Source organism: Eretmochelys imbricata, chromosome 3 (genome assembly GCF_965152235.1).
Source record: "Eretmochelys imbricata isolate rEreImb1 chromosome 3, rEreImb1.hap1, whole genome shotgun sequence".
Taxonomy (NCBI): Eukaryota; Metazoa; Chordata; order Testudines; family Cheloniidae; genus Eretmochelys; species Eretmochelys imbricata.
Genome location: NC_135574.1, coordinates 135,739,207 through 135,764,356, shown reverse-complemented (window position 1 = coordinate 135,764,356; position 25,150 = coordinate 135,739,207). Strand labels below are relative to the sequence as shown.

The window sequence follows — 25,150 nt, the reverse complement described above, 5'->3', positions numbered from 1 at the left end:
TTTCATGCACTCCTCTTCCTTCCTCCTCAACCGCCAACTCTTCTCTGGCTCCATCTCCTCAGAATGTAAGTATATTATGGTTTCCTCCATAGACAAAAAAAGCCAGCCATTGATTTTGTCTCTCTCTCCCATTATGCCACCACTCCCTTCTTCCCCTCAGCTCTAACCTTATTGAGCATGCAACCTACAACCATTGCCTTATCCTCTCCAACTTCGCTTCTGTCCTCCTCACTCCAATGAAACTGCGCTCACAAAGTTTTCTAATGCCCTCTTCTAGAAAATGTCTCAAGGTTTCTACTTCACCCAGAACTTTCTTGATCTCTATGATACCTCTCATACCTTCGTTCATACCCTCCTTCTTGACATCTTATCCTGTTCTCTTCCTATCTCTCTGGCTGATCCATGGAAAGAGATACAGAGGAGGAGAACCCACAAAACGATGTACCCAAAGGGCTCTCATGTTGGCTGCCTCCTTTTCTCACTTTACAACCTCTCTTTCATCCTCTTACACAGCTTCAACTACCACCTCTAAACTGATTACTTGCAAACTCTCACTATTCCTAACTTATCTTCCCCCATTCAGTCCTGCATTTTATCTGTTTCTGACACTTCCTTCCAAATGTCCCATTGTCAACTTAAACTTAACACAGTCACCCTTGTGCAAAGTGGGTGTAAATGGCAATGATCACATTTTACAAAGCTGTAAAGGACTACAAGGCACAAGAAGGAGAAGGAGAAGGCCCCTTATTGCCTTCCCAATTCCCATATTCTCTGTCATTATAGACAATGTCATCATCTTACCAGTCAGTCAGGCCCACAACCTGGGGCTCATCCTTTGATTCTTCTGTTTCCCTTCTCCTGCATATCCAGACTATGTCTGGATCCTGCTACTTCTTTCTCCATAAGATTTCTAGAATTCATTCTTCTACATACAGCTAAAACGCTTATTCAGGGACTCGCTCATCTTGATTACTGTAACATCCTTCTCATCTCTGATCTTCCTGTTAGCTCCACTGCTTCCCTTCAGTCTGTACAAGACATAGCTGCTAAAATCACCTTTCTTGCCTGCTGCTTTGACCATGTCAACAACCCACTCCCCATCTCACCTCTCCAATCCCTCCACTACCTTAAGTCCCAGCTTCTTGTTCGAGCCTTGAAGATTCTATGTAATTGTCTCCTCTGTACTTATCTGTTCTAGTCTCTTTTCCTGCCTTCCATCCCCTCTTCTCCACCCTGCCAGTGATGCCAGCCTCAGCAAAACTGCCCCGAGCTTTCTTCCTCACAGCTGTTTATAAATTGCATTTTCTATCCTTGCTGCTCTACATGCCCACTGCCCTCGCAACATCAAATGCCTCCTGAAAACCCCCGGTGTCATAACTCTACAAGAAATTAGCTGACTACTAATAGCAAGGTTGAACAGAAGTTGGGAATAGTGTAAATATCTAATTAAAAAAAACAACTAAACATCACCCAACAACTTGTATGTTTCACCCATTGCCCCTACACTTTGTCTGATTCACTGTATTTTTAGATGCCAAATAGCTCTGTATCTTCTTATGATGTTTGTACAGCATCTAGAACATTTGGGGTGCTACTGGAAGCAATAAATAACAATTAATAAGGATACAGCTGAAGATACTCCATTTGGTTAACCAAGGCTTAAAAAAAAAAAATCATGAACCAAAAACCAGAAAACCACTAGAGATCTCTAAATCCTTTTACAATACACAATACAGAATTTGAATGACGAAGAGGGGCTTCCCACAATGTTTCAAAGGAAAACATCCTATGTCAGACAAGAAAACCGGAGAAAGCAACGATTCTGCAAAACAATCATATTATGTAACACATATATATAATATAGCAGTTTAACTCTATCAATTCATAGTATTGTCATATTCTAAAAAAGAATAAAAATACCCCGCCACAAGCTTTTCAAATACCTTGAACATATTACTTAGAAAAATGAAGGTTTATTCTTTATTTGCATTTATTTAATATTATTATTCAAATTTTATTAAGTCTAGGCACTAAATTCAGCATGTAATACATTGGCATAAAAGCTAAGTAGTATGCAACTAGAAACATCCAATTTAGTACAAACATAATAAAATAACTAAAAAACAGGACCCACTTCTGCGACACTTATTCATGAACGTTAGGGCTAAAAGCATCTCAGAAGTGTGGTATTTGTGCGTGTGAACTGTGAGTGTGTGTAACAATTGCAAAGTAAACCCCAAGAAGGGGACTCCATACCCCAACATACACCACAGAAGAGTCCTCCATGGCAGTATAAATCTCCACACTACACTACAGAGGATGCAATATCCAGCATTTAGACAATCGATATACACAAGCATTGGTTCATGTTCTCTCAAGCATAATGTATTCTAAATAAATAAAATAGAAGGATATTGATAAAGTGAATTCAATATAAAATTACCTTATTTCACTTCATTTAGCATATTCCTAGGAAAACCTAGTGAATATGAAGGTATTTTGCATAATTTTCTCCATCCCAGCAGGCTCATATATTAATTGCAAAATAATTTTTATACGCATCCATACTCTTCCTCACATTAGCTTTATACCCGCACCCTCTTGCAAATTTTATTCTTACTAAGAATAGGAATATTTTGTGTGTGTTCCTGGGGGTAATGACCATTCTTTCTTCTTGGTAGCCTCATATGTACTCACCCACTTTCCCATCACGACACCCTGTTAAGCTTCCTCTGCAATGCCAGTCAAGGAGAAACCTCAAAGCAGTTTCTCTCTGAATTCTCAGAGGAGAACAATGGAGGTAATCAGGCAATTTTTCTTGGGCATTACCATTTCTGCTCTCAAGATTTCTGGCATACACCTATTTAAATCAGCACCTAAAATAGGGTTCTGAATATTTAAATCTTATAAATTGGGTTTAAATAATGCTTTCTTTTCATTATTCTTTCCTTCAGGACTATTGTAAACACAGAAAACTCTTTTTAATATTATTGAGAAGTTAATAACTGAGACTTATGAGTTTCATTCTACAAGTCTACCATAGAAACACAGGCCACACATCTTGAAAAATAATTAGCTTTGGGCCCTGATGCAATCTACCGGATAGCTGAGAGTATCATTAATTAAAACATATGCAGACTTAAATGTTTAAGTGTAGTGAGAGCCATTCTGTTGAATTTACCATCTGTTATTTAATGAGCATGGCTAGTGGGACAGTGCTGTACAGTACATACAGCAACTCTCAGTCCTTAGTTTGCTGTCTAAAATGGACTAACAGCACATTTCAGACGCCAGCCATTTAGGGGTAATCTCAAAGTGGTACAGGCATATTGCCTTAATGATTTCATTATGTACTTATGTTTTGATGAAGTTAGGGACATCTTCTTAACTATCACCGAAGCACACAGAAGAGAACACCCAAGCACCAGCATGCATACTCAAACCTGTCAGTTGATTTCCAAAGCCATGTATCCTAGAGCAAGCTTTATAATACATAATTATGAAAGCTGCCCTAAAACATATTTTCTCTGCGTATATCCAGTTTATAATTTCTGATTTTTTCCCATAATGTTTTTTCCCTGCAGCCATTATCTATTTTATTTCTTTATACAGCTGATTTCTTTTAAGAAGCAATGATAAAATAACATCTCCTCTGAGTGTCAGGTTATCTCCAGTAGGTATCAAATGCCAACTAAGGAAATGATGCAGGAAGTATCTTCCACACTCTAGATGTTCTGTGATTAGAATACTCATGAGCAACACTGCACAGTCTGTTCATTATCTGTAAATTTAAACTGACTGGGAAAGTGACCATCTTTCAAATAAGGACACTCAAAAATTGATCAGAAGTCCTTTCTAACGGCTCCCTACTATTAGAGCAATCATCTAAAAACTATTATAAAAATGGTGTCACTAGAGTCACAGTTTACAAGAATTTGTCACCTATTTTCTTGTCTTTGAGATTAGTTCTTGCATTGGACATTAAACCAGGATGAAACACTGGACAACAGCTCGCTTGCTACTTGCTTAAAAGTAGTTGAAAGAATATAAAGGTTCATTCTTTCTTGAACACACATGCGTAACATCCAGTACTGCAGCCTTAAGAAAAGTTATGCCCATACATTAAGAAAGTAAACAAATCCTCAGCTTTTAGAGAAAAGTATTTCAGAGCCAATGATTTCACACAAACTAAGTTAAACTGATGTGTAAGAATAAAACAGAGTTGTCTACAGTCACAGTCATTCAGGTCCACACTAAAGGATCCTTTGCAGTATTGGGAATTACATTATTAAATTTCTTACATACAGTATGTGTAAATTGGTTCTGAATCTGACTACAACCAAGCAAATTCACCAAATTCTGAGGCCCTTACTCAGTTTACATGGAGTTCTTTTACTCAGTTCTTCAACGGCTCTGTTGTGAAAGCTTGATGTAGAGGTTGAGGCAATGCTTGATTCAGACACCAGTTCTTGTGGAACACTACCATAAGGCTGAAGGACTCAGAAGATTGATTAGCATAACCCAATGGCCTGGGAAGACTTAGCGGAGTCCCTACATGCTGAGGTGTTTTTGGGGACAGAGCCTTTCTGGGTACCCATTCCCATCTCAGGAAAACAAGAGACGGACTGAATGCAGGGTCATCAGGCAGACCAGAGCTGGAAGACAATAACTCATGCCACCTCTAAGAAATGAAGCTTAAGGCAATTTTCCTTGGCAATAGATGTGCTGCTAGCAAGTGACTTGAACGTGGAACACTTTCCTGATTTGGAATAGACATTGTGCTTGTTCATCAATGAGAGATGGGCACAGCTTGAAGCTAGTGGATTTGGTCATCCTCAGCAGCCCTGCAATGCCTCACGAAACAGTTCAATAGGGCTAAAAAAAACCAGAATAAACTTAACAACAAATAGATATGCCTCCGTCATTACCAATACCTACTGTAACATTACATGGATTCTTGAGAGTAAAAAAATTAAATTAAATACCGTGATCTTGATCAGGAGCCTCCAGGTTGTAACCATAGCCAAGAAGGGTGCGGACGGCCTCCCGGAGGCTATCTTTGTTTGACTTCTTGGTACGATCATCCAGAAGGGCATATGGGACAAGGCGGGGGTTTCTTCGATTCTTCACATCCTACATAAGGATAAGTTATTAAAAATCATTGCAGTTTCAGAGAGACCAAGCTAAAATGAAACATTTTTCTTACAAATAAAATTGCAAGGACAGATAAAATGTACAGTAGCTTCAGTTTAAAAAATATGATTTGCACAAAGTGAAATGAAGACTTGCATAACACCACACATACAACAAGCATCTTGCAGAGGAAACTGAAGTTCTTGAAATCTACACGGACACTGAATTCAAAAGAAGCAAGTTATTCACAAATATTGATATTTAATGGCATGGCGTAAATTTTCTTTCATTTTCCACCAAATAATTTAATGGAAATATGTTCATGCAACACTAAGTGTGAAAATCAAGAACAGAAATGAATTGTTTACTATCTAAGATTTTGCACTCTCTTTGGAATGGGGATCATGTTTTTCTTCTATTTGTACAGCAACTAGCACAATGGTGTCCTAGTCCATGACTGGAACTCCTAAGAGCCAACATGATATAAATACTTGATAAATAATAGCACCAATGTTACACTACCCAAAGTGAATGGCTGGTTTGCCATTCATTTGAATGGAAGCAGGATCAGTCTCAAGATTCTTATCTTTATGTAGAAGAACAAAACTGCCACAACACCAAAATGTAAAACAATGGCTGCTTCTAATGTGAAATACTCAAGGCATATATTTTTCCAAAAGAAAGTACTGGATTTTACAGTTCTAGTAAGAATCCAAGTGTAAATGCCCTTCCCTCAGTGTGATGCTCTAGTGTGGAATTTTTTTAGCATAACATAAGATAAACAAACACAGCTCTCTGCTCCCAGCGGAATGAAGCTATTAAGTGAGTTAAAGTTTGTTTTTAACATAAAGTTATTTTTTTTCCTTTGCAAAGGTCATTTCAATTGCAAATGTTGATTATATAGTCTATTTAGTATACATTATGACAATTCTAGTGAGTATTATAATTTGCCTTTCTATGTTTTCACTTTTGCACTTGAGAGTCTATTGGCAGTGGCAGAAGCAGTGCAATAGATCTCTCCATATCCTTACTAATTGTGTAGATATTAATTTTTAAAAAAATTAGAGGTTAAATCTGCCATAATAAGTTGACTATTGTATAGGAACAAAAAGCAAAGATATTGGGAACTTTCTACTAATGGGAGATACCAACAATTGTGAAAATGAAAATATCACAAAATATTGTCTTAGTATTTTATTCTATTATGGTTCTGATTCAGAATTTTTCAGCTTTGCTCCTGTACACACTCACACACATTTCTGCATCCTCAAACAGCAGATATGTTTTGGTAGTACAAATACTTGTGGCTGTTTTCCTTCATTAGCTATGACATATCTAGTGATCTGATTTAGTAGCACCCTGGTAACTAGATACTTAAAGTGTACTAAAATGTGTTTTTTTCCTGTCGAAAGGCTCAATTCGTTCCCAATGCAAAAGAGAAATTTGATCTTTCCTGTGGATTTTCTTTCTAGGACAAGCCACAGCATAAAAATTACATAACCTGGATGTTAAATGGGCCACCAAGGGGATAACAGAATATGTAGCAGACACACAAAAGGTGAGGTGCTGCTCTCCCCAAGAATGTTACAGGTCACTCATTTGGAGGAACAGTGACACTGTTGGTGTAGAGATCATGTTTTTTATTACGAACTATAAAGAGCCCTTTTGTGGCTCTCTAGCCACACATTCTCAAACCATTTTGAGGGTGACCTCTACTCTTCTGTAGACATTTGGTAGATGAGTGTTGCAGAACATGGCACCTCCAAAACCTTTATGTTCATTTTCAATTTATATATAAATTCAATCCTTCTTACTCTCCTAAGGACAAGTTACTGCTTTATAATATAAAGATTGCTGGGACAGAGAAGGGAAAATTTGGTCTAACCTGTGAATTTTCTTTCTAGAATCTTCCAGATTTGAAAGTCTGATTCTCCATTGGAGGACTGCATTACGTGCAGAGGTTTTCTAGTAATTACTTACTTTTTAAATAATTTAAATGACAAGAGTAGGTTTTCTTCAGGGAAACCCTTAAATATCTTGTCAACACTACTACAAATGGTTTGAGTTAAATAACATTTGTTAACTTTTACATATAGTTAGTTTTTTCAGCTTTGGAAGCTATCATTCTATCAAACACAACATTAGTAATTTACACCTGAATTCTGGATTTCTTAAGGAAAAAAGCATGGGGACTAGAAAAGTACCTGCAAATATATGCTGGGAATGGAACAGAGAGATATAGGAGGACATGAATTAACATGTTTGAGCATATATAGTGGAAATGCAGGTTCTAAAGGCTCATATCAGCCAAACAATGCTCCATACCAGCGACAGCTACCAGGAAATAGGTAGAAGGGATGACCCAAAGAAATGCATACAAATAAGAACAATGTGGGCCATCTAAAAGGCTGTTAAAACTACTATTAGAAACAAAAGGATCAGGCCTATCAACCCTTCACAGTAGAAAGCGATAGTAAGGTGTATATGTGCATACATGCATGCTATAGGTATGTGGCAGGCACACAGAATGGATAAGTGATTTAGTGAGGGCCACATCATATATAGAGAGACTTGTATGAGAAATGCCACATAAAAGATAGTATGTGAAGGAGTGAGGCTGCAGAAGCATCTGTAGAACATTGTCCATAGCAGCACAGAATAACAGTGTTAAACAGCCAGTTCGCACAAGCAGCTGTAAGGAAAGCAACTATTCAAAAGAGCCAAAAGGAATCTCAAAGTCAGAGTTGTGCACTTTAGAGGTAAATCAACAACAAAGTGCTATTTTCCTATATAATCCCCTACTAAACCTCTTCTGTAATGACATGCAATAATGCAGCTTTCAATGGAACAACTTACGAGTATGGTATGCAATTAGATTTAATGAACCTATGCATTGTTGTGCTCGGACACTGCTGTGGAGCTCAACAGAAGTGCAGGTCATCAGCTAAGTGGTTTAAGGAGAAGACAGACAACTAGACACACATTACAGCGCTTCTCAAAGAAGAGGAAATAAAAGGCACAACCACAGAAAGCATGTAATAGGAGGAATATCAGAAAGACATGGATAAGCAACTGACATGGTCACAAGTTAAGTGATTTAGAACATCAGGTATTTATATATATCTATTCCAGAGGGGACCTAATTATTTCGTTCTCATAGCCATGGATGCTGACAACAAATGGATCAAAAAATGATTAGTAGTCACCTTCTATCACTGAATTTAAGAAAAATTCTCTTGAAAGTGGATTCTATTCAATATCAAAGGAGCTATTCCAATAAAGTTCTATGTTATACCTCTTTATTTGGCACTGGTGCAATTGCAATTGGAATATTGTTTCCAGTTCTGATACCCACAATTCAAGAAAGATGTTGGTAAATTGGAAAGGGTTCAGAGAAGAGCCATGAGAATGATTAAAAACTATTCCTTATAGTGATAGACTCAAGGAGCTCAATCTGTTTAGCTTAACAAAGAGAAGGTTAATGGGTGACTTGATTACAGTCTGTAGGTACCTATACGTGGAAGAAATATTTAATATTGGGCTCTTCATTATGTCAGAGAAAGGTATAATACGATCCAATAATTGGAAGCTGAAGCTAAACAAATTCAGACTGGAAATAACACACATTTTTAACATTTTTCACCATTGGAACAATTTACCAATGGTCATGGTGGATTCTCCATAACTGACCATTTTTAAATCAAGATAGGATTTTTTTTTAAGATATTCTTTGGGAATTATTTGGGGGAAGTTCTATGGCCTGTATTACTCAGGAGATGATCACAGTGGTCCTTTCTAGTCTTGGAATCTATGAATCTTGAGTTTAGCTCCCTACTGAAGACCCTGCTCTTTCAATAACCTCATCCCTGTTGAAGAACACAAGAAGGAAAGCCAATGATTTTGACTAACTGCAAGTGTAAGCAGTAGGATAGCTGCTATAGCAGTCCACCTATTAAGCCTCTCCCCTTACTCATCACTAGTAGTTGTAAATTGTGGCATGGGACTTGCAGGAGACAATAGCAAAATGTGGTATGATTGAATTCAGGTGTTGCATAAATAGGATCCTGCTCCTAGATATCTTGAGTAACATCCCCACTAATAGTCCTTTAGCAGGCAATATTAGTCCTATAGAAGAGAAGTACTGGAATAAATGATCCCACTCAGGAAATACATTTCTCCACATATGATCCAAAGACACACAGTTCCTCAGAAGGTATATAACCCAGTTACAAATTTACCCCAGGGGTTCACACAGATAGTACCTTGAACCTGCACTCCATTACTGTGACATGATTATACAAGAGCTTCTCCCAGGTGTCCTGCCTGTGGCACAAATGGTGTCTGCGCAGTTTCTATGCTAATCACCATTGGCATGATTGTCTGCAGTTCTATCGCAACCATGGCACATTAGGCCTGTGCACAGCACATGGAATGAAAACTGAGTAGTTTATTTGCACAATACAAATAAGCTTTCTGGTTCAGTGTAATACATGTGTCCTACACTCCACTATGTCTTCTGCAGTTTCCACAGTATGCATCCGATGAAGTGAGCTGTAGCTCACGAAAGCTTAGGCTCAAATAAATTGGTTAGTCTCTAAGGTGCCACAAGTCCTCCTTTTCTTTTTGAGAAATATTCTAGTTTGCCCAAAATGTATGGTGTCATCGTAATTACTTTGGTGTCTTGGTTCTGAAATTTGTTTATCCACATAATTCCTATATATATTGCCTGTATACAAATGGTATTTGTCACTGCCACCATTGTCATGTTTGACCTTCAAATACCACTTTACACTTCCAAGATATGGCATACATAACATCTGTCTTTTTACGATGCTATCTGGACAATTCATTCCACTTCTGAGAGTTCCCACTTTTTCTACTCTTACTAACATGAATTTACTGTTTTATATTGTAATCTTATGACAGAATTTGGCCCTTACAGAACATCTTACTGATCTAACAAAACAGCAAAAAAGGAGTGTGAATGTATTTGTATTTTTAAAAGATATGTAAGTATCAGCTGCATCATTTTTTCCCCGTAGAAGCCAATGACTGGCTCTGTTCCTCTTGTGGTGTCACAGCACTAGAATTCTGTGTGTCTCGGTATCAGTCTAGCTAGTTATATACACCTCCTCCCCTCATCACTAAGATATCTGAACACCACATGGGGAGGAGGACTTGATATTCCTATTCAAAGGAATTGATTAGCTTTTTTGTCTTTTCAATGCCTGTGCCACAAATATGACACATTGCTGTTTAGAGGTCTTAGGGGTTGATATACAGCAGTATAAATAATGGCAGGATAAATAATGAAAATGTAAAAAAGTCATGTAATGCCAATAATTTTTAAAAGACACACCTCTGTATACTTTAATAAAGCAAAATCAATTTTCACATTTAAAAGAAAAATAAGTGAAAAATTTTGAGTTGGAGGTTTTTTCCTTCCCCGTGTCTATGTTTCATTCACCCATGCGTTCTGATCACTTCCCCCTTCTCATCTCAACAGGAGGGAAGTTTGGTCAGACCAGCACAGGGTTGGCCAACTCCAGATCAAACAATGGTTTAGAATATTTTATATATGTGACTGAAAATTGTTTGACCCTGTCTTCATGCGAACCCACAGTGACACCTGTTGTCTACCATGGGTAATTTTTCCTACAATACACAGGGACATGGTAACCTATGCTTCATAACAACTTTAAAAAAAACCATCCTGTCTACATAAGGTAACAAGAATTTATTTCATGAAAACTGCTTTTTAATAACTGTTTTCTAGCACTCTCATTTTTGTGAAGTAGTGGCTTCAATGTCTGGGTCCTTCTGCAACAGAACATAACCAGACTGAAGAATGAAAAGGATGCCTTGCTGCAAAGTTATTAGATGAAGTAATGTACCATTTCTACTGTCTTTGAGGTCACACTTAAAAAAAAAAAAAAGCTGCATGTACAACATAGTGTATATAGCTGAACCCAGTGTCTCTAATCATAACATCAATATGGCCTATTTCCTACTTGTCATAGGCATGCCTGCCCTGTAGCCCTTCCCCCCACCCAGTTGCCACGCATGGGGCTGCAGATGTTCCCTGCCTCAGTTTCCCCTCACCAGAGTTTTCTCTTTCTCTGGAATTCCCATGGCTTAAGCCTTCTGGCAGGGTCACTCTGAGTTTAATCCCATACGTGGGTAACAAAAGTCCAAAGAAAAATCCCAAAGAAATAAAAGGTTCTTCTGCCCTGCTTGGGCTCCCCTTCAGCCCACACTCTGGGGTCAGTTCCCAGTTCCTTCTAGGTTACCTTTGAGTGTCTCTGGCTCTAAGATAGAGCACTGACTCCCAGACTACTTCACTGGAGTGCTTCCAGACCCTACTCCCTATGGTTCCTTCTTCAAATTGAGCTGAGTTTTCTCAGCCCCTTCATGAGGCCCAGATGTTTCAGGCTGTCATCTGACCCCAAATAATCCAGTCCCCTTAGGCTGGTAGGCAGCTAATTATGGCACAGGTGGGACTGAGTGAACAGGGCTGGTGAGCCCCAGGCCTCTTGCTCTTTAAAGAGGCAAATAGGCTGCTTACACTCCCCCTGCCCCACGGGTAGGCCCAGAGGTCCAAAAAGGGAGCAGAACTAGTGTAGTACTGCTCCACAAGGGTGTCAAGCTACAAAGAGCCAACGCAGGAGCTATCAGCAGCCCCAACCACGCTACACAGCTCTACATCATGAACATCCATTTGTGCTAGTGCAGAGAGAGGTCTTAGAGGTCTGGTGGACTGGAGAAGGGTCAGGCTATAGCAAGTATACCCATAAGTATATGGCTAAACTATGTGGAGCATGAAGCGGAAGAGAGTAACAACTGTGGAGACTGTTATAGTTGACCTAGAGTATGTTTACATTGCAATTAAAAGCCCCTGGTTGGCCTGTGCCAGCTGACTCAGGCTCACAGGGCTCAGGGTAGGGGTCTGTTTAATTGTGGTACAAATGTTCTGGCTTGGGCTGGAGCCTGAGCTCTAGGATCCTTGAGGGGGGAGGGTTCTAGGGCTTGGGCTGCAGCCTGAGTTGAAACATCTACACTGCAGTTAAACAGCCCCTGAGTCTGAGACCGAGCCCTGCAAGCCCAAGTGTCTAATTGCAGTGTAGATATACCCTTCAAGCATAGCTCAGGGCTTTGCAGGATGGATTCTGTCTCCCACCCTCCAACTCCAGCAGAGAGAACCCAATATTACAAACCCCAAGCGTTTGATAATCATGAGTCAGTCCCCAACACACCATCAGACTGGCTTAATTATCATGAGATTTTAAAAATAATGTATTTTGAGTTCTTTTGCTCTCTGACCTTTAAACCATTAGGATACATGTTTTCCATCTAATCTCTGCAACGAAGGCTAGAAACCTACTCTTTTTTTTTTAAATGAAAATTGAAGATCTTCAATATTCATCTGACTCCAGAGTCTAGGAAGTTATGAAAAGCACCAAATATTGCAAGATTAGGGACAAAAGTACAAGAGTTTGCAATAATGTAAACCCCATTTTTTCAGCAGGATTTAGACATAAATGCCCCCTTCCAAGATGAAAACTTATTTTTAATCAGTTTGATCACAAATATGGTTTGAAGTTAGAGAGATGGTGAAGTACTTAAAGACATTTGGGACAATGAATTATGACATATGCTAGGCCAAACACCATCGACAGATAAGGATAAAATGACCCATAGTACAATCCTAATTACTGAGTTTACCAGAGATATATTTCGTCCCATTTGCCTTACCTATTCAGGTCACATTCATCTCCCTCAGTTCAGAGAAAATGATCCGTCTGAGAGCAAACATGTTCTTCCTTAAAGGGACACTGTCAAGTATTTTCCTATTTTATTTATATCTATATATATACACACACATTTGTTTTTCACGTACCATTGATATTCACTACCCTTCCATAAGATAACAAAATTATATTTTTCCTACTTGTTTTGTCCTTTTTCATTTCATAAACACTTGTTTGTGCCTCCTGCCTTATTTATGAAGCACAAGCTAATGTGGCTCTGACTTATTTACAGTACTTACTTGTTTGTGATCAGTGTCAGCATTGATGTCAGCATAGTTCTGGGAACAGGATTTATTATTTAACTTGTGCTCCCTCTGCTGGCTGGCTGGTTGGCTCTGCAGCAGCACAACAAAAATACTGGGTACAGTCATGCATAAACAGCAGCTATCATTTGTTAAAAATGTCCTTGTAAGCAGTGGTGGAGTGAGGAGACAATATGTAGAATCTGGAGGGCATTTCCCCTCCACATTATAATAATAAAAATAGGTTATATTTGGAACGTAAACTACTTGACAGTATCCCTTTAATTTGTAGCAGTTTTAGAATCACAGAATTTTAGAAATTAGATATAAAAAAGACCTACTATATAATTTAGTCCATCTCCCAGCACAATTGTTCACTATGATATATTTTCTAATGATTGGTTCAATCAACTTTCAAATCTCACCAAGCAATGAGTTTCCTTCCCCAGCAGACTATTTCACAGAACTATTTGATCTCACTATGTATAATACTGTATAGCAAACCATCACATTACCTTATGCAGTACTGTAACATGTCACAATAACATGACGAGATGACAAAATGTAGCCCATGGTATAACCCAGTGTGAAAGCTAAGCAGAAGCACATATTAGCACAGATATCCATTAGCAGCTATGTTATGTGTATGACAGAATGAAATGAGAAGATTTTGTTTTTGTTCCAATCTGGAACAAAAACGATTTTTGAAACGTCAAAAGTTGCTGCTAAATGAAATTGTCATCCTCCAGTCAGTTCTACTTATGAGGAATAAGTGCCATACCACATCTATTCTTTACAAAGTGGAGCCTTCCATATCTACACACAGGCACACAAAAAGAAACACACAGAGACCCTGTACATACGAATAATCTGAATAATGCAGAGAAACTGTATCTACCACCCATTCCTGATCTGCCTCTTTCCTCTCCTCCCCAACCCAACCTGATAACATTTAAGAAATTCTAAGCTGGCCTCACTTACTTCCTTTATCACTAAGTATCTCAGTAATTCAAAGAGTATATAATTTGGTGGCAAAGTTTATTGTAATAAGGTTGGCAAAATTAGTCATTCTACAGAAATTCAGATGTACAAAGTAAGCTAAATTGCTCTCAGGACCTAAGGAACCTCAACCTTTACACCGAATTTACCTTGGATTGTCTATATTTTGCTAATACATTACAGTTTAAACCACTGTGTTAATTAGCAAATATAAACACACATTTTTGATCTACTGTGTTCTTAACTTGTTATTAACTGGTCCATTGTATATGCATTACTAGATTTGATTTTAGGCAAAGCAAAGCTTCCAGTGATTCTACCAAAGCTATAAGAATACCCCCATTTTTCACTGACTTTAAATCCTCTCAATTCAAGGCCACGAACTGCAACCATTTGGCTTCTGAAAGTAGATGAAATTATGGGTTGCAACCTGGAAATCACTGATAGCATTCTTTAATTTGCCAGTGATGTTGCAGTTGAGCATTAGGAAGCATTCCTTCATTCCAGGCAATGAATGCACTGCCTTCACAAAATCAACATGTGAAATTGTGGATAGAAAATACATGTGTCCACTTCTCCTATATGGCAATGTAGGGAACTATTTCTCTCATAGTCTATTAGACCAACTCTCTATCGGAAACATAAAGGCACTTTAAAATGTCTGCATTAACACTGCATCTGTGAATGTAAAGTACATGATGGAATTTCACCAATGCTGAAGATGGCCCTGAATGTCTATACAAAGGATATCAGAGCCCATATTAAAAACATCCAAATGTAAACAAATATATTTGTTGTTAGTTCGCAAGCTGCTTAGACCCAAATATGGAAGATAGGTTTATACAATGACTTGCAAAGCCCCAAAATGAAGATACACTAATTGAGGGTGCTGGAAATGATATGTGGCATATTTCTTCAACATAAACAGTCTGTCAAATGTGATGAATAAAATTAAGTGATTCACTTAAATAAAACTGTAAAAACAGCAGGTTGTTTACTGACAGGAAAGCATTGCACACAGAATTAGTTTTGTTCTTGCATGTCAAACAAAATTCAAGATGTACCGAACTGCACTGTATAACTTGAATTCTTAACAAAACCAAAATGCAGATTTTGCAGGCAGAAAACAGTTGTGGTTCCTGCAAAATGCTGTTTTTCTTTTCAGAATGTCTTTTTACCCCCCAGCACAAATCCATGAAAACTCAAACTTTTTCCCAGAGGGTGGATTTTTCTATAGTTTCACTGTGAAATGCTACCGTACATTCTTTGGCAAAAGTGAAGATACCTGTCCTAGTTTGAATTCACAAATAATCACTACAGGGTTGGTGGATGTGGCCCACAATAGAAAACTGATACAGTGGTTAACCGTTAATAGTTACCGCAATAGATTACATTGTACATCTATGGGATTTTTATATTTATTTATCTTTGTATAGAACAACTAGAGATCTTGAGTTTTGCTGCTAACAATCCACCATGCTTTATTTTTACTCACTCCTGACACATAGAAAAAAACTCAGCACCAGAACTGGCACTTGAAACCCAGGTTGCTAGCCTCAATGAAGGAGCAAAAATTTGGATGGGCCATGGAGACTGAATTACCCTCCCACCCTTAACAGTGGTCTGCTAGACCAGATATGATGCATATTGTAGGGTAATTAGTAGAAGTTTACACTGTTGCTACTTGGGGGCTTTAGCTGTTCAGTGGACAAAGAGAAAAATGTAGTCTCCCGGATGAGGGTATGTAAATTATTTTCCTACTGTAAATCATTGCCTACACTTCCTTAAGGGCTCAGAGGACAGCATTTCAGAGGCAGAGGGGAGCCCAAGACTTAATCTGTATGCTTTAAACAACACACAAAGAAATGCCACATCCCTTCCCCCAAGGTAGCTGTCCAGAGAATGCAAAGACACACCACACATTTCATTATGGCTTCCATAGAGAGTACTCTATGTGTAGAGAGTAAATCATTTATTGCTGGCAAGCTTAGCTATAATATACTTATTAACAACAGAAACCCAGATGCCAATAGTTTGCCCTCTTGACTGAGAGGCTAACATTCTGTCAGTGGTTTCCTCTAACCTCATATCCCAAATTCAATTGTACAATACCTCAATATGTGGCTGAACTTTCAAGTTTCCAAGTTTGCTCTTACCTGCTGGATACCATATGTCCAACCCTGCCTGATACGGTCCCTTGCCCACACATTATGAGCATTCTCTGCTAGTTTATCCACCATGGCTTCTTGAGAGGGGGTCAACTTGATAAAGCTCAGATCCATGGGAGCAGGCTTGTATCCACTTGATAACTGGTAACTGTCAAACAATGTAGAATTTGCAATTGGTGATTTAAAAAAAAAATCACATATTTCACTGAGAAAACACTAACAGATATTACATAGGAAAACTACTGCATCCACTGATAAAACCACAGAAATACAAATATTAATAATCCAGATAAGATCTAGGTTATAAGAAATAATGCACAGAAATTTAGCTTTGGTTTCTATTTAATGATATCTAGAGTGACTGAAGAAGTCCATTTCATTAGGCAGTAACATGTGTTATTGGATGTGTAAGTGACTCAGAATTACCGAAGTCCAAAAAAGCTTTAATATACTTATTGTGGCATTTCTTCACATGCTTAAAGCAATGCAGAGATTAAAGCTGATATCTATGGAGGTTGACTAGATGATCATAATGGTCCCTTCTGACCTTAGTATCTATGAATCTACTATATGCCCCACCCCCACCCCCGATCACAGTATCTAAGCACCTCACAATCATGAATAGATATCTTCATCCTGGGAGGTAAGGAAGGATATCCTTGTTTTACAGATGAAGAACTGAGGCATTGTACAGATTAAGTGGCTTCCCCAAAGACACACAGGAAGTCTATAGCTAAGCATGTAACTGAACTCCGGACTCTCCTGGCCCAGTGTAATACCTTAGCCACTAGGCTATCCCTCCAGCACTCAACTTCCTATGACTTGAATAGGAAGCACCGCAAGTAGAGCGCTGAAAACGGGGAATGTAATGAACCTTGAAGAGTTCCATGTTATCATTTTATTGTTTCCCCATTAGCATTATTTGTGTGCATTTCCCACTCTGTCAATGTTTCCCTATGTGGGGGCAGGATTCCAATAGCATTCAAAGTAGTATTGTGAGACCCATGCTCAAGAAACCAACTCATGATGTTGACAACCTGGCTAACAGTCTATCATTTTTAGGGAAGGTCATCGAAAGCCTATGACAGGCAAATATAAAAGTTTCTTGACATTTCCTTGACACTGGTCAATCTGGCTACAGGGCTAAGAGGTGACAGAAATTGTATTGATTGTGATTTCACTGACCATTGCTAGGAGGAGATCATCAAACTGTTGAATAGACTATTTCACTGGACTGAAGTGTCCACCTTACAGAGACTACAAATGATGCAGAAAATTATGAATGCTAAAAAAAACCCGAACAATTAATTTAATCAAACTATGAAGACCTATTGCCAAGAAGTGGGGGGGAGGAGGAATTAGAGGTGAAATCACATGTATTTTCAGTAAAAGAAAAAAGGTACAAGAAATTATTTGTCCCTACTACTTGATTTAGTAGGCGAACAGCTTGGCTTAATGGTGAAATCCTAGAGGATCTTAAACATAAAAAAGAAGCTTACAAGAAGTGGAAGGTTGGACATATGACCAGGGAAGAGTATAAAAATATTGCTCGGGCATGTAGGAATGAAATCAGGAGGGCCAAATCGCACCTGGAGCTGCAGCTAGCGAGAGATGTCAAGAGTAACAAGAAGGGTTTTTTCAGGTATGTTGGCAACAAGAAGAAAGCCAAGGAAAGTGTGGGCCCCTTACTGAATGAGGGAGGCAACCTAGTGACAGAGGATGTGGAAAAAGCTAATGTACTCAATGCTTTTTTTGCCTCTGTTTTCACTAACAAGGTCAGCTCCCAGACTGCTGCGCTGGGCATCACAAAATGGGGAAGAGATGGCCAGCCCTCTGTGGAGATAGAGGTGGTTAGGGACTATTTAGAAAAGCTGGACGTGCACAAGTCCATGGGGCCGGACGACTTGCATCCGAGAGTGCTGAAAGAATTGGCGGCTGTGATTGCAGAGCCATTGGCCATTATCTTTGAAAACTCGTGGCGAACCGGGGAAGTCCCGGATGACTGGAAAAAGGCTAATGTAGTGCCAATCTTTAAAAAAGGGAAGAAGGAGGATCCTGGGAACTACAGGCCAGTCAGCCTCACCTCAGTCCCTGGAAAAATCATGGAGCAGGTCCTCAAAGAATCAATCCTGATGCACTTGCATGACAGGAAAGTGATCAGGAACAGCCAGCATGGATTCACCAAGGGAAGGTCATGCCTGACTAATCTAATCGCCTTTTATCATGAGATTACTGGTTCTGTGGATGAAGGGAAAGCAGTGGATGTATTGTTTCTTGACTTTAGCAAAGCTTTTGACACGGTCTCCCACAGTATTCTTGTCAGCAAGTTAAGGAAGTATGGGCTGGATGAATGCACTATAAGGTGGGTAGAAAGCTGGCTAGATTGTTGGGCTCAACGGGTAGTGATCAATGGCTCCATGTCTAGTTGGCAGCCGGTATCAAGTGGAGTGCCCCAAGGGTCGGTCCTGGGGCCGGTTTTGTTCAATATCTTCATAAATGATCTGGAGGATGGTGTGGATTGCACTCTCAGCAAATTTGCGGATGATACTAAACTGGGAGGAGTGGTAGATACGCTGGAGGGGAGGGATAGGATACAGAAGGACCTAGACAAATTGGAGGATTGGGCCAAAAGAAATCTGATGAGGTTCAATAAGGATAAGTGCAGGGTCCTGCACTTAGGATGGAAGAATCCAATGCACCGCTACAGACTAGGGACCGAATGGCTAGGCAGCAGTTCTGCGGAAAAGGACCTAGGGGTGACAGTGGACGAGAAGCTGGATATGAGTCAGCAGTGTGCCCTTGTTGCCAAGAAGGCCAATGGCATTTTGGGATGTATAAGTAGGGGCATAGCGAGCAGATCGAGGGACGTGATCGTTCCCCTCTATTCGACATTGGTGAGGCCTCATCTGGAGTACTGTGTCCAGTTTTGGGCCCCACACTACAAGAAGGATGTGGATAAATTGGAGAGAGTCCAGCGAAGGGCAACAAAAATGATTAGGGGTTTGGAACACATGACTTATGAGGAGAGGCTGAGGGAGCTGGGATTGTTTAGCCTGCAGAAGAGAAGAATGAGGGGGGATTTGATAGCTGTTTTCAACTACCTGAAAGGGGGTTCCAAAGAGGATGGCTCTAGACTGTTCTCAATGGTAGCAGACGACAGAACGAGGAGTAATGGTCTCAAGTTGCAGTGGGGGAGGTTTAGACTGGATATTAGAAAAAACTTTTTCACTAAGAGGGTGGTGAAACACTGGAATGCGTTACCTAGGGAGGTGGTAGAATCTCCTTCCTTAGAGGTTTTTAAGGTCAGGCTTGACAAAGCCCTGGCTGGGATGATTTAACTGGGAATAGGTCCTGCTTCGAGCAGTGGGTTGGACTAGATGACCTTCAGAGGTCCCTTCCAACCCTGATATTCTATGATTCTATGATTCTATGATCAGTGTCAAAAATAAGTTTATTGTAGACGTGGTAATAGAATCCAGAACTCCTAACTTTTAGTCCTGTGTCTTTTATCTTGTTTGTACCAGAGACACTATCTATAGGGAGAATTGAATGGCGGGCCTCTCCCTGTAAACTGTTATCTTCACAAGATGAGCTATGTTCACTCATTTATGTCTTTCTTAAAAGCCTTTAAATGTGATTTCTGATAGCAAAGTATAACAGACCTCTATGCAAAAACAGGTATCATAGCATGTATTTAATTTGAATTCTACAGTAATCAGACCTTCAAAGGGCCAAACAGAACAACACCACATCTTTGTTTTAATCTTTAGTTCACTTCTGCTGATACAGCACAAGAAATCAATTTTCAGTGATGATTATTCCAGACGGGTTTTTACTGTGCCCTTATGTCATAAAAATGCTTCAAAGCATTAATAAAGCGTTATGCAAATCACTGAAATAGTGCTAGGAAAATCTCATACAGTAATTTTGGAACTCGTGTCTTAAAAAAGCAGCTAGTTAATATAGCCGGATTTTTTTAAGTACATTGAAATACTGCTATGCTGATGGTTAGAGTTCAGAATAAATGACTTACCCAACATTAATAAGCTGTTGCTGCTTTTTTTTTTACCTGTCATGTAACTCATAGCTCTTTAGATCTGCCAACAGATATAAAAGAGCTGAAACTGAGTCTTCATTCTACATTTTTATTTTCTGTGAATATTCTCACTGGTGGGTTGGATAAGGTTCTATCAGTACAGTCACTTGCTCTCCACTACTGCTGCCTGTCGTTCAGTCCACCTGTATGTGGTAAACCATTTAATGAGATGCAGCTCAGCAGAAGTGGATCAGCCTATTATTTTGTTAAGACTTTCTTTCATAAGGAGTCTGTTAAACTGAACAGCCAGTTAAACAGAGAGATAAAACGGGCTGATTAACAGATTTTTTTCGCCATGAGCGCAGATAAAACATGTACCATTTTGGTCACAAAGGCATGTTGGTCTGTCGGAAAACACAGCTCTGGTTTCACATAAATTATACACATTAAAGAGCTGCCAACTGACATGGGAAAACAATAAAAACACTGAATTCAGAGAGTTTAACTAATCCGGATATTTTCTTGTATCTCCCTTGACTAGAGAATGAGAATACAATATTAACTCATCTTTTTTATCCATAGATCCTAAAGTGCTTTGCAACATTAATTAAGCTTCATAATACCCTTGTGAGGTACCTACTGCATAGTTCACTTAAGTAACAACTGGGGACATAAAGGGAAGAAGCCTACAGTCTAACAAAGTCTCTTAAACCCACATACTAATAGTTATTCTGAAAATAATTTCTTGTTCAATTTATTGCCCATAATCTGTAGATGCTTTTCTAAACTGTGCTTGTAAATGCTGTAAAACAATAGACTAGAATTAAAATATGTTTTAAACTGCAACTATTTTAAATTGTATAAGCCCTACTCTATTTTCCCTCCATCTTCCCTTTTTGACCCTCCTTTAATTTTGCTATAGTCAACTGAAGTCTTATTTTTTCAGATAATCATGACAAATAGGAGCTCAGAGGAAGGGTAAGTTCAGCATGATTGCTGGAATATTAATTGGAAACAGAGGTTTGTAATGAAGACATCACACAATCTGAACTAATTTATCAGAGGCATAAACATGATCGTGATGATGGTAAATGTAAAATGCAAAATGTCCCAATCTGTTTTCTGTCCAACTATAAAAATACTTCTAAATAACTTATCAGCAACACATTCTCATATGTAATTTATGTAGTCTCAACAGTTACCAAAATTGATTTAGTTTGTTAATTAATTAGCTTTGTCTGGCAACTGTAACAATTATATCTAATTCCTGGCTTCTGTCAATCAATTTGTATTCATGAGATCAATTTATAGGCTAACATTTAATTGTTCTACACACAAATCATCTTCTCAGCATGACTTACTACAGAGCATTTTAACACTCCTGTTTGGGGGAATCAGTGAGGTGGCAAAATCTGCAGATGATACAAAACTATTCAAGATAGTTAAGTCTCAGGCAGACTGTGAAGAGCTACAAATGGATCTCTCAAAACTAGGTGACTGGACAACAAAATGGCAGATGAAATTCAATGTTGATAAATTCAAAGTAACGCACACTGGAAAACATAATCCCAACTATACATAAAAAATGATAGGGTCTAAATTGGCTGTTACCACTCAAGAAAGAGATCTTGGAGTCGTGGATTGTTCTCTGAAAAATCCGCTCAATGTGCAGTGGCAGTCAAAAAAGCAAACAGTGTTGGGAATCATTAAGAAAGAAATAGATAAGAAGACAGAAAATATCATATTGCCTCTATATAAATCCACGGTACACCCACCTCTTGAATACTGCCTGCAGATGTGGTCGTCCCATCTCAAAAAATATATATTGGAATAATGGAAATGGTTCAGAAAAGGGCAACAAAAATGATTAAGGGGTATGGAATGGCTGCCATATGAGGAGAGATTAATAAGACTGGGATTTTTCAGCTTGGAAAAGAGACGAATAAGGGGGGATATGATAGAGGTTTATAGAATCATGACTGGTGTAGAGAAAGTAAATAGGGAAGTGTTATTTACTCCTTTTCATAACCCTAGAACTAGGGAAAAAGAAAAGGAGTACTTGTGGCACCTTAGAGACTAACCAATTTATTTGAGCATGAGCTTTCGTGAGCTACAGCTCACTTCATCGGATGAAGAACTAGGGGTCACCGAATGAAATTAATAGGCAGCAGATTTAAAACAAACAAAAGGAAGTATTTTTTTCACACAACACACAGTCAACCTGTGGAACTCTTTGCCAGAGGATGTTGTGAAGCCAAGACTACAACAAGGTTAAAAAAAGAACTAGATAAATTCATGGAGGATAGGTCCATCAATGGCTATTAGCCAGGATGGAGAGGGATGGTGTCCCTAGCCTCTGTTTGCCAGAAACTAGGAATGGGTGACAGGGGCTGGATCTCTTGATGATTACCTGTTCAGTTCATTCCCTCTGGGGCACCTGGCATTGGCCACTGTCGGAAGACAGAATACTGGGCTAGATGAACCTTTCATTTGACACAGTACAGCTGCTCTTACGGTCTTCTAAAGCTAAATTTCTTCTCAGAAAAGATTAATGCAATGGTAGACGACTACATACAATTAAATGTCAAAGAGCTTTTGTGTTTTTCTACTGTATTTTTATATTTTATACTTATTTTCTGACATAAAGTATGTGACACACACACATCATAAGTGCAAGATATGACTAGTAGTATATTTTAAAATTAATTTCTATTTAATCTGTCTTTAGTCATACAAAAAATGAGATAGTATTGTGTTTATTTTCTCAGAAAAACATAAATGTTGTTGATTGTGCCTATGAAAAAATGCTGTGCATATCAGTGAAAAAAAAATCTGTGTAACTAAACATGACACCAGTTTTCTCCTTTGAGTTGTACCTAGAGCTTTAGCACGAATCAAGTTAAATGGAGCTGAAAAGTCACTACGTTGCAAATGATATAAGGGAAACATATGCAATTTATGACCAAGTTCAGGGGATGTTAGCTGTAAACTCCATTTCTAAATCTGCTATTCAAGCACCTCACAACAAAATGGGAAAATCTCAGTTGACTGCACAGAGAAATATTAAGAATGTGTTTTGTTGTGAGCATGTCTTTAGAAGCTGACAAGGGAGTGAATTTTCAAATATAGTTCCCTTTGTCTTTCCTTTCAATTTGTCCTTGTCTTGTAGAGGACCAGGCATTTTCCCCTCATTGTGTGTCTCAACAATGAAGTCTCAGTTATGACAACATGGTTAAGGAAAATTGTAGCAATCATTTATAGTATCTGAGATAGTTAAATAGTCTACATATTTAATAGTGTACATAATTTATATATTTTATAGGTTTACCCACTTTTTAGGAAAACAAATAACAAAATTATTCTCAGTGAGTAGTATTTAAAGAACCTGTGTTGCACTAAAAATGAATGTTCAAAATAAGTCTTCAGGAATATTTGTCACTCTTTCACTAAATGCCAACATAAATAATATTCATGTCATTGCATCACCGCTTGCCCATGTACATCTTCTGCTCTTTTCCTAAGAGACACTAAATCCCAACTGTCATGCCACCTTTTGCCTTCCAGCATCTCCAGAGATGGGGACTCATGGACCCTCCCAGATCTCCTGCCACTACCATCTACCAGATTGGACTTGATGAATAAGCAGGCATTTGGGAAAACAGATTCGCCAAGCAGTGCTTTGCGGGGGCTCCCCAAAGTATTTGAAAATGCAGTACTTGACTACAGAAGACTGAGTAGGACAAATGGCAATTTTCTTTCATCAAGAAAAAGAGGTGGCTGATCATACGTTTCTCACAGTTTTCTGTAATTACTCAGAAAATAGATACTCAACTCGCATAAGGTAAAAATAACTGCACAGATATTTGTAAGATCTATTAAAGATCTTGTGGTTACACTAGCTCTATATGAAAGAATAGAAGCTCTTTAATGTTTCATAAAAGAGCATAAATTATCTACATATCACTTAAAAGTGAGAATATCAGCTGCATCGGTATGCCATTACTGATACCGCCCTCCAATAATGACATCAGAGTGGGAAAGTCAGAAAACATGGGATCCAAATTCTGGCCCTCAAACTGATTTTAATGGGATGTAAATGTTTTCACTGAGCACAGGATTTGTCATGTGGGTTTTAAACCAACTCCAGGAGCTCAGGCCAGAGAGCAAATGGATATTTTAAAATGAAAACCATGGAGCAAAGTCAAAGATAGTATGGATCTACCTCACTAATGTCTAAAATCTGCCCCCAGATATACATGCAGTTTTGTGTTATGTGCCTGTATTTGAATTGCACTAATTACATAAAAGAACAACAGTTTTGCCCCTTTTCCCAAGTGGGTAGTCAATATTTGGGGCCTTGATGGAATCTTTCCATTAGGAGGAGAAATTTATTATACAAGTCAGGTGGTTCTTTGGTGCAGTCCTGTTTATTTACAAAGAACATACATAAAGTCCTGTTTTCCTGAATCCAATAAGAACAAACAGGAGGCATTTTCCTTGCTTGCAATTTCCAAGCCTGCCTCTTCAGTGAGCATTCTGCCCAAAAGAAGTCCCCTCTGTTAGCTTCCTCACACAGCCACACTCACACTGCTTCTCTTGGTGTCCGCTTGCTTCCCCTTTGCTTTCTGTTTCTGAAAAACACACACACACCCCCATCTCCACTAATCATTATCCCAGCCACTGTGACTGCAATATGTCCCAGGGAAACCCCTCCTGTTTTCTCTCAGTTGGTTCTTCCCATGTGGCCCAGCACTTTCTGCATGA

The 25,150-nt window shown here is 38.8% G+C and overlaps 1 protein-coding gene across 1 annotated transcript in view; it reads right to left on the bottom strand.

The window, feature by feature from the left end:
* RYR2 (ryanodine receptor 2) overlaps positions 1-25,150 on the bottom strand; it is a 743,716-nt gene that overhangs the window by 290,124 nt on the left and 428,442 nt on the right. The window contains exons 29-31 of the mRNA XM_077812173.1: positions 16,339-16,498; positions 13,181-13,276; positions 4,986-5,133 (exon numbers count right to left, since the gene is read on the bottom strand). Coding sequence (XP_077668299.1) covers positions 4,986-5,133; positions 13,181-13,276; positions 16,339-16,498 — 404 coding nt within the window. The remainder of the gene's footprint in view (positions 1-4,985; positions 5,134-13,180; positions 13,277-16,338; positions 16,499-25,150) is intronic.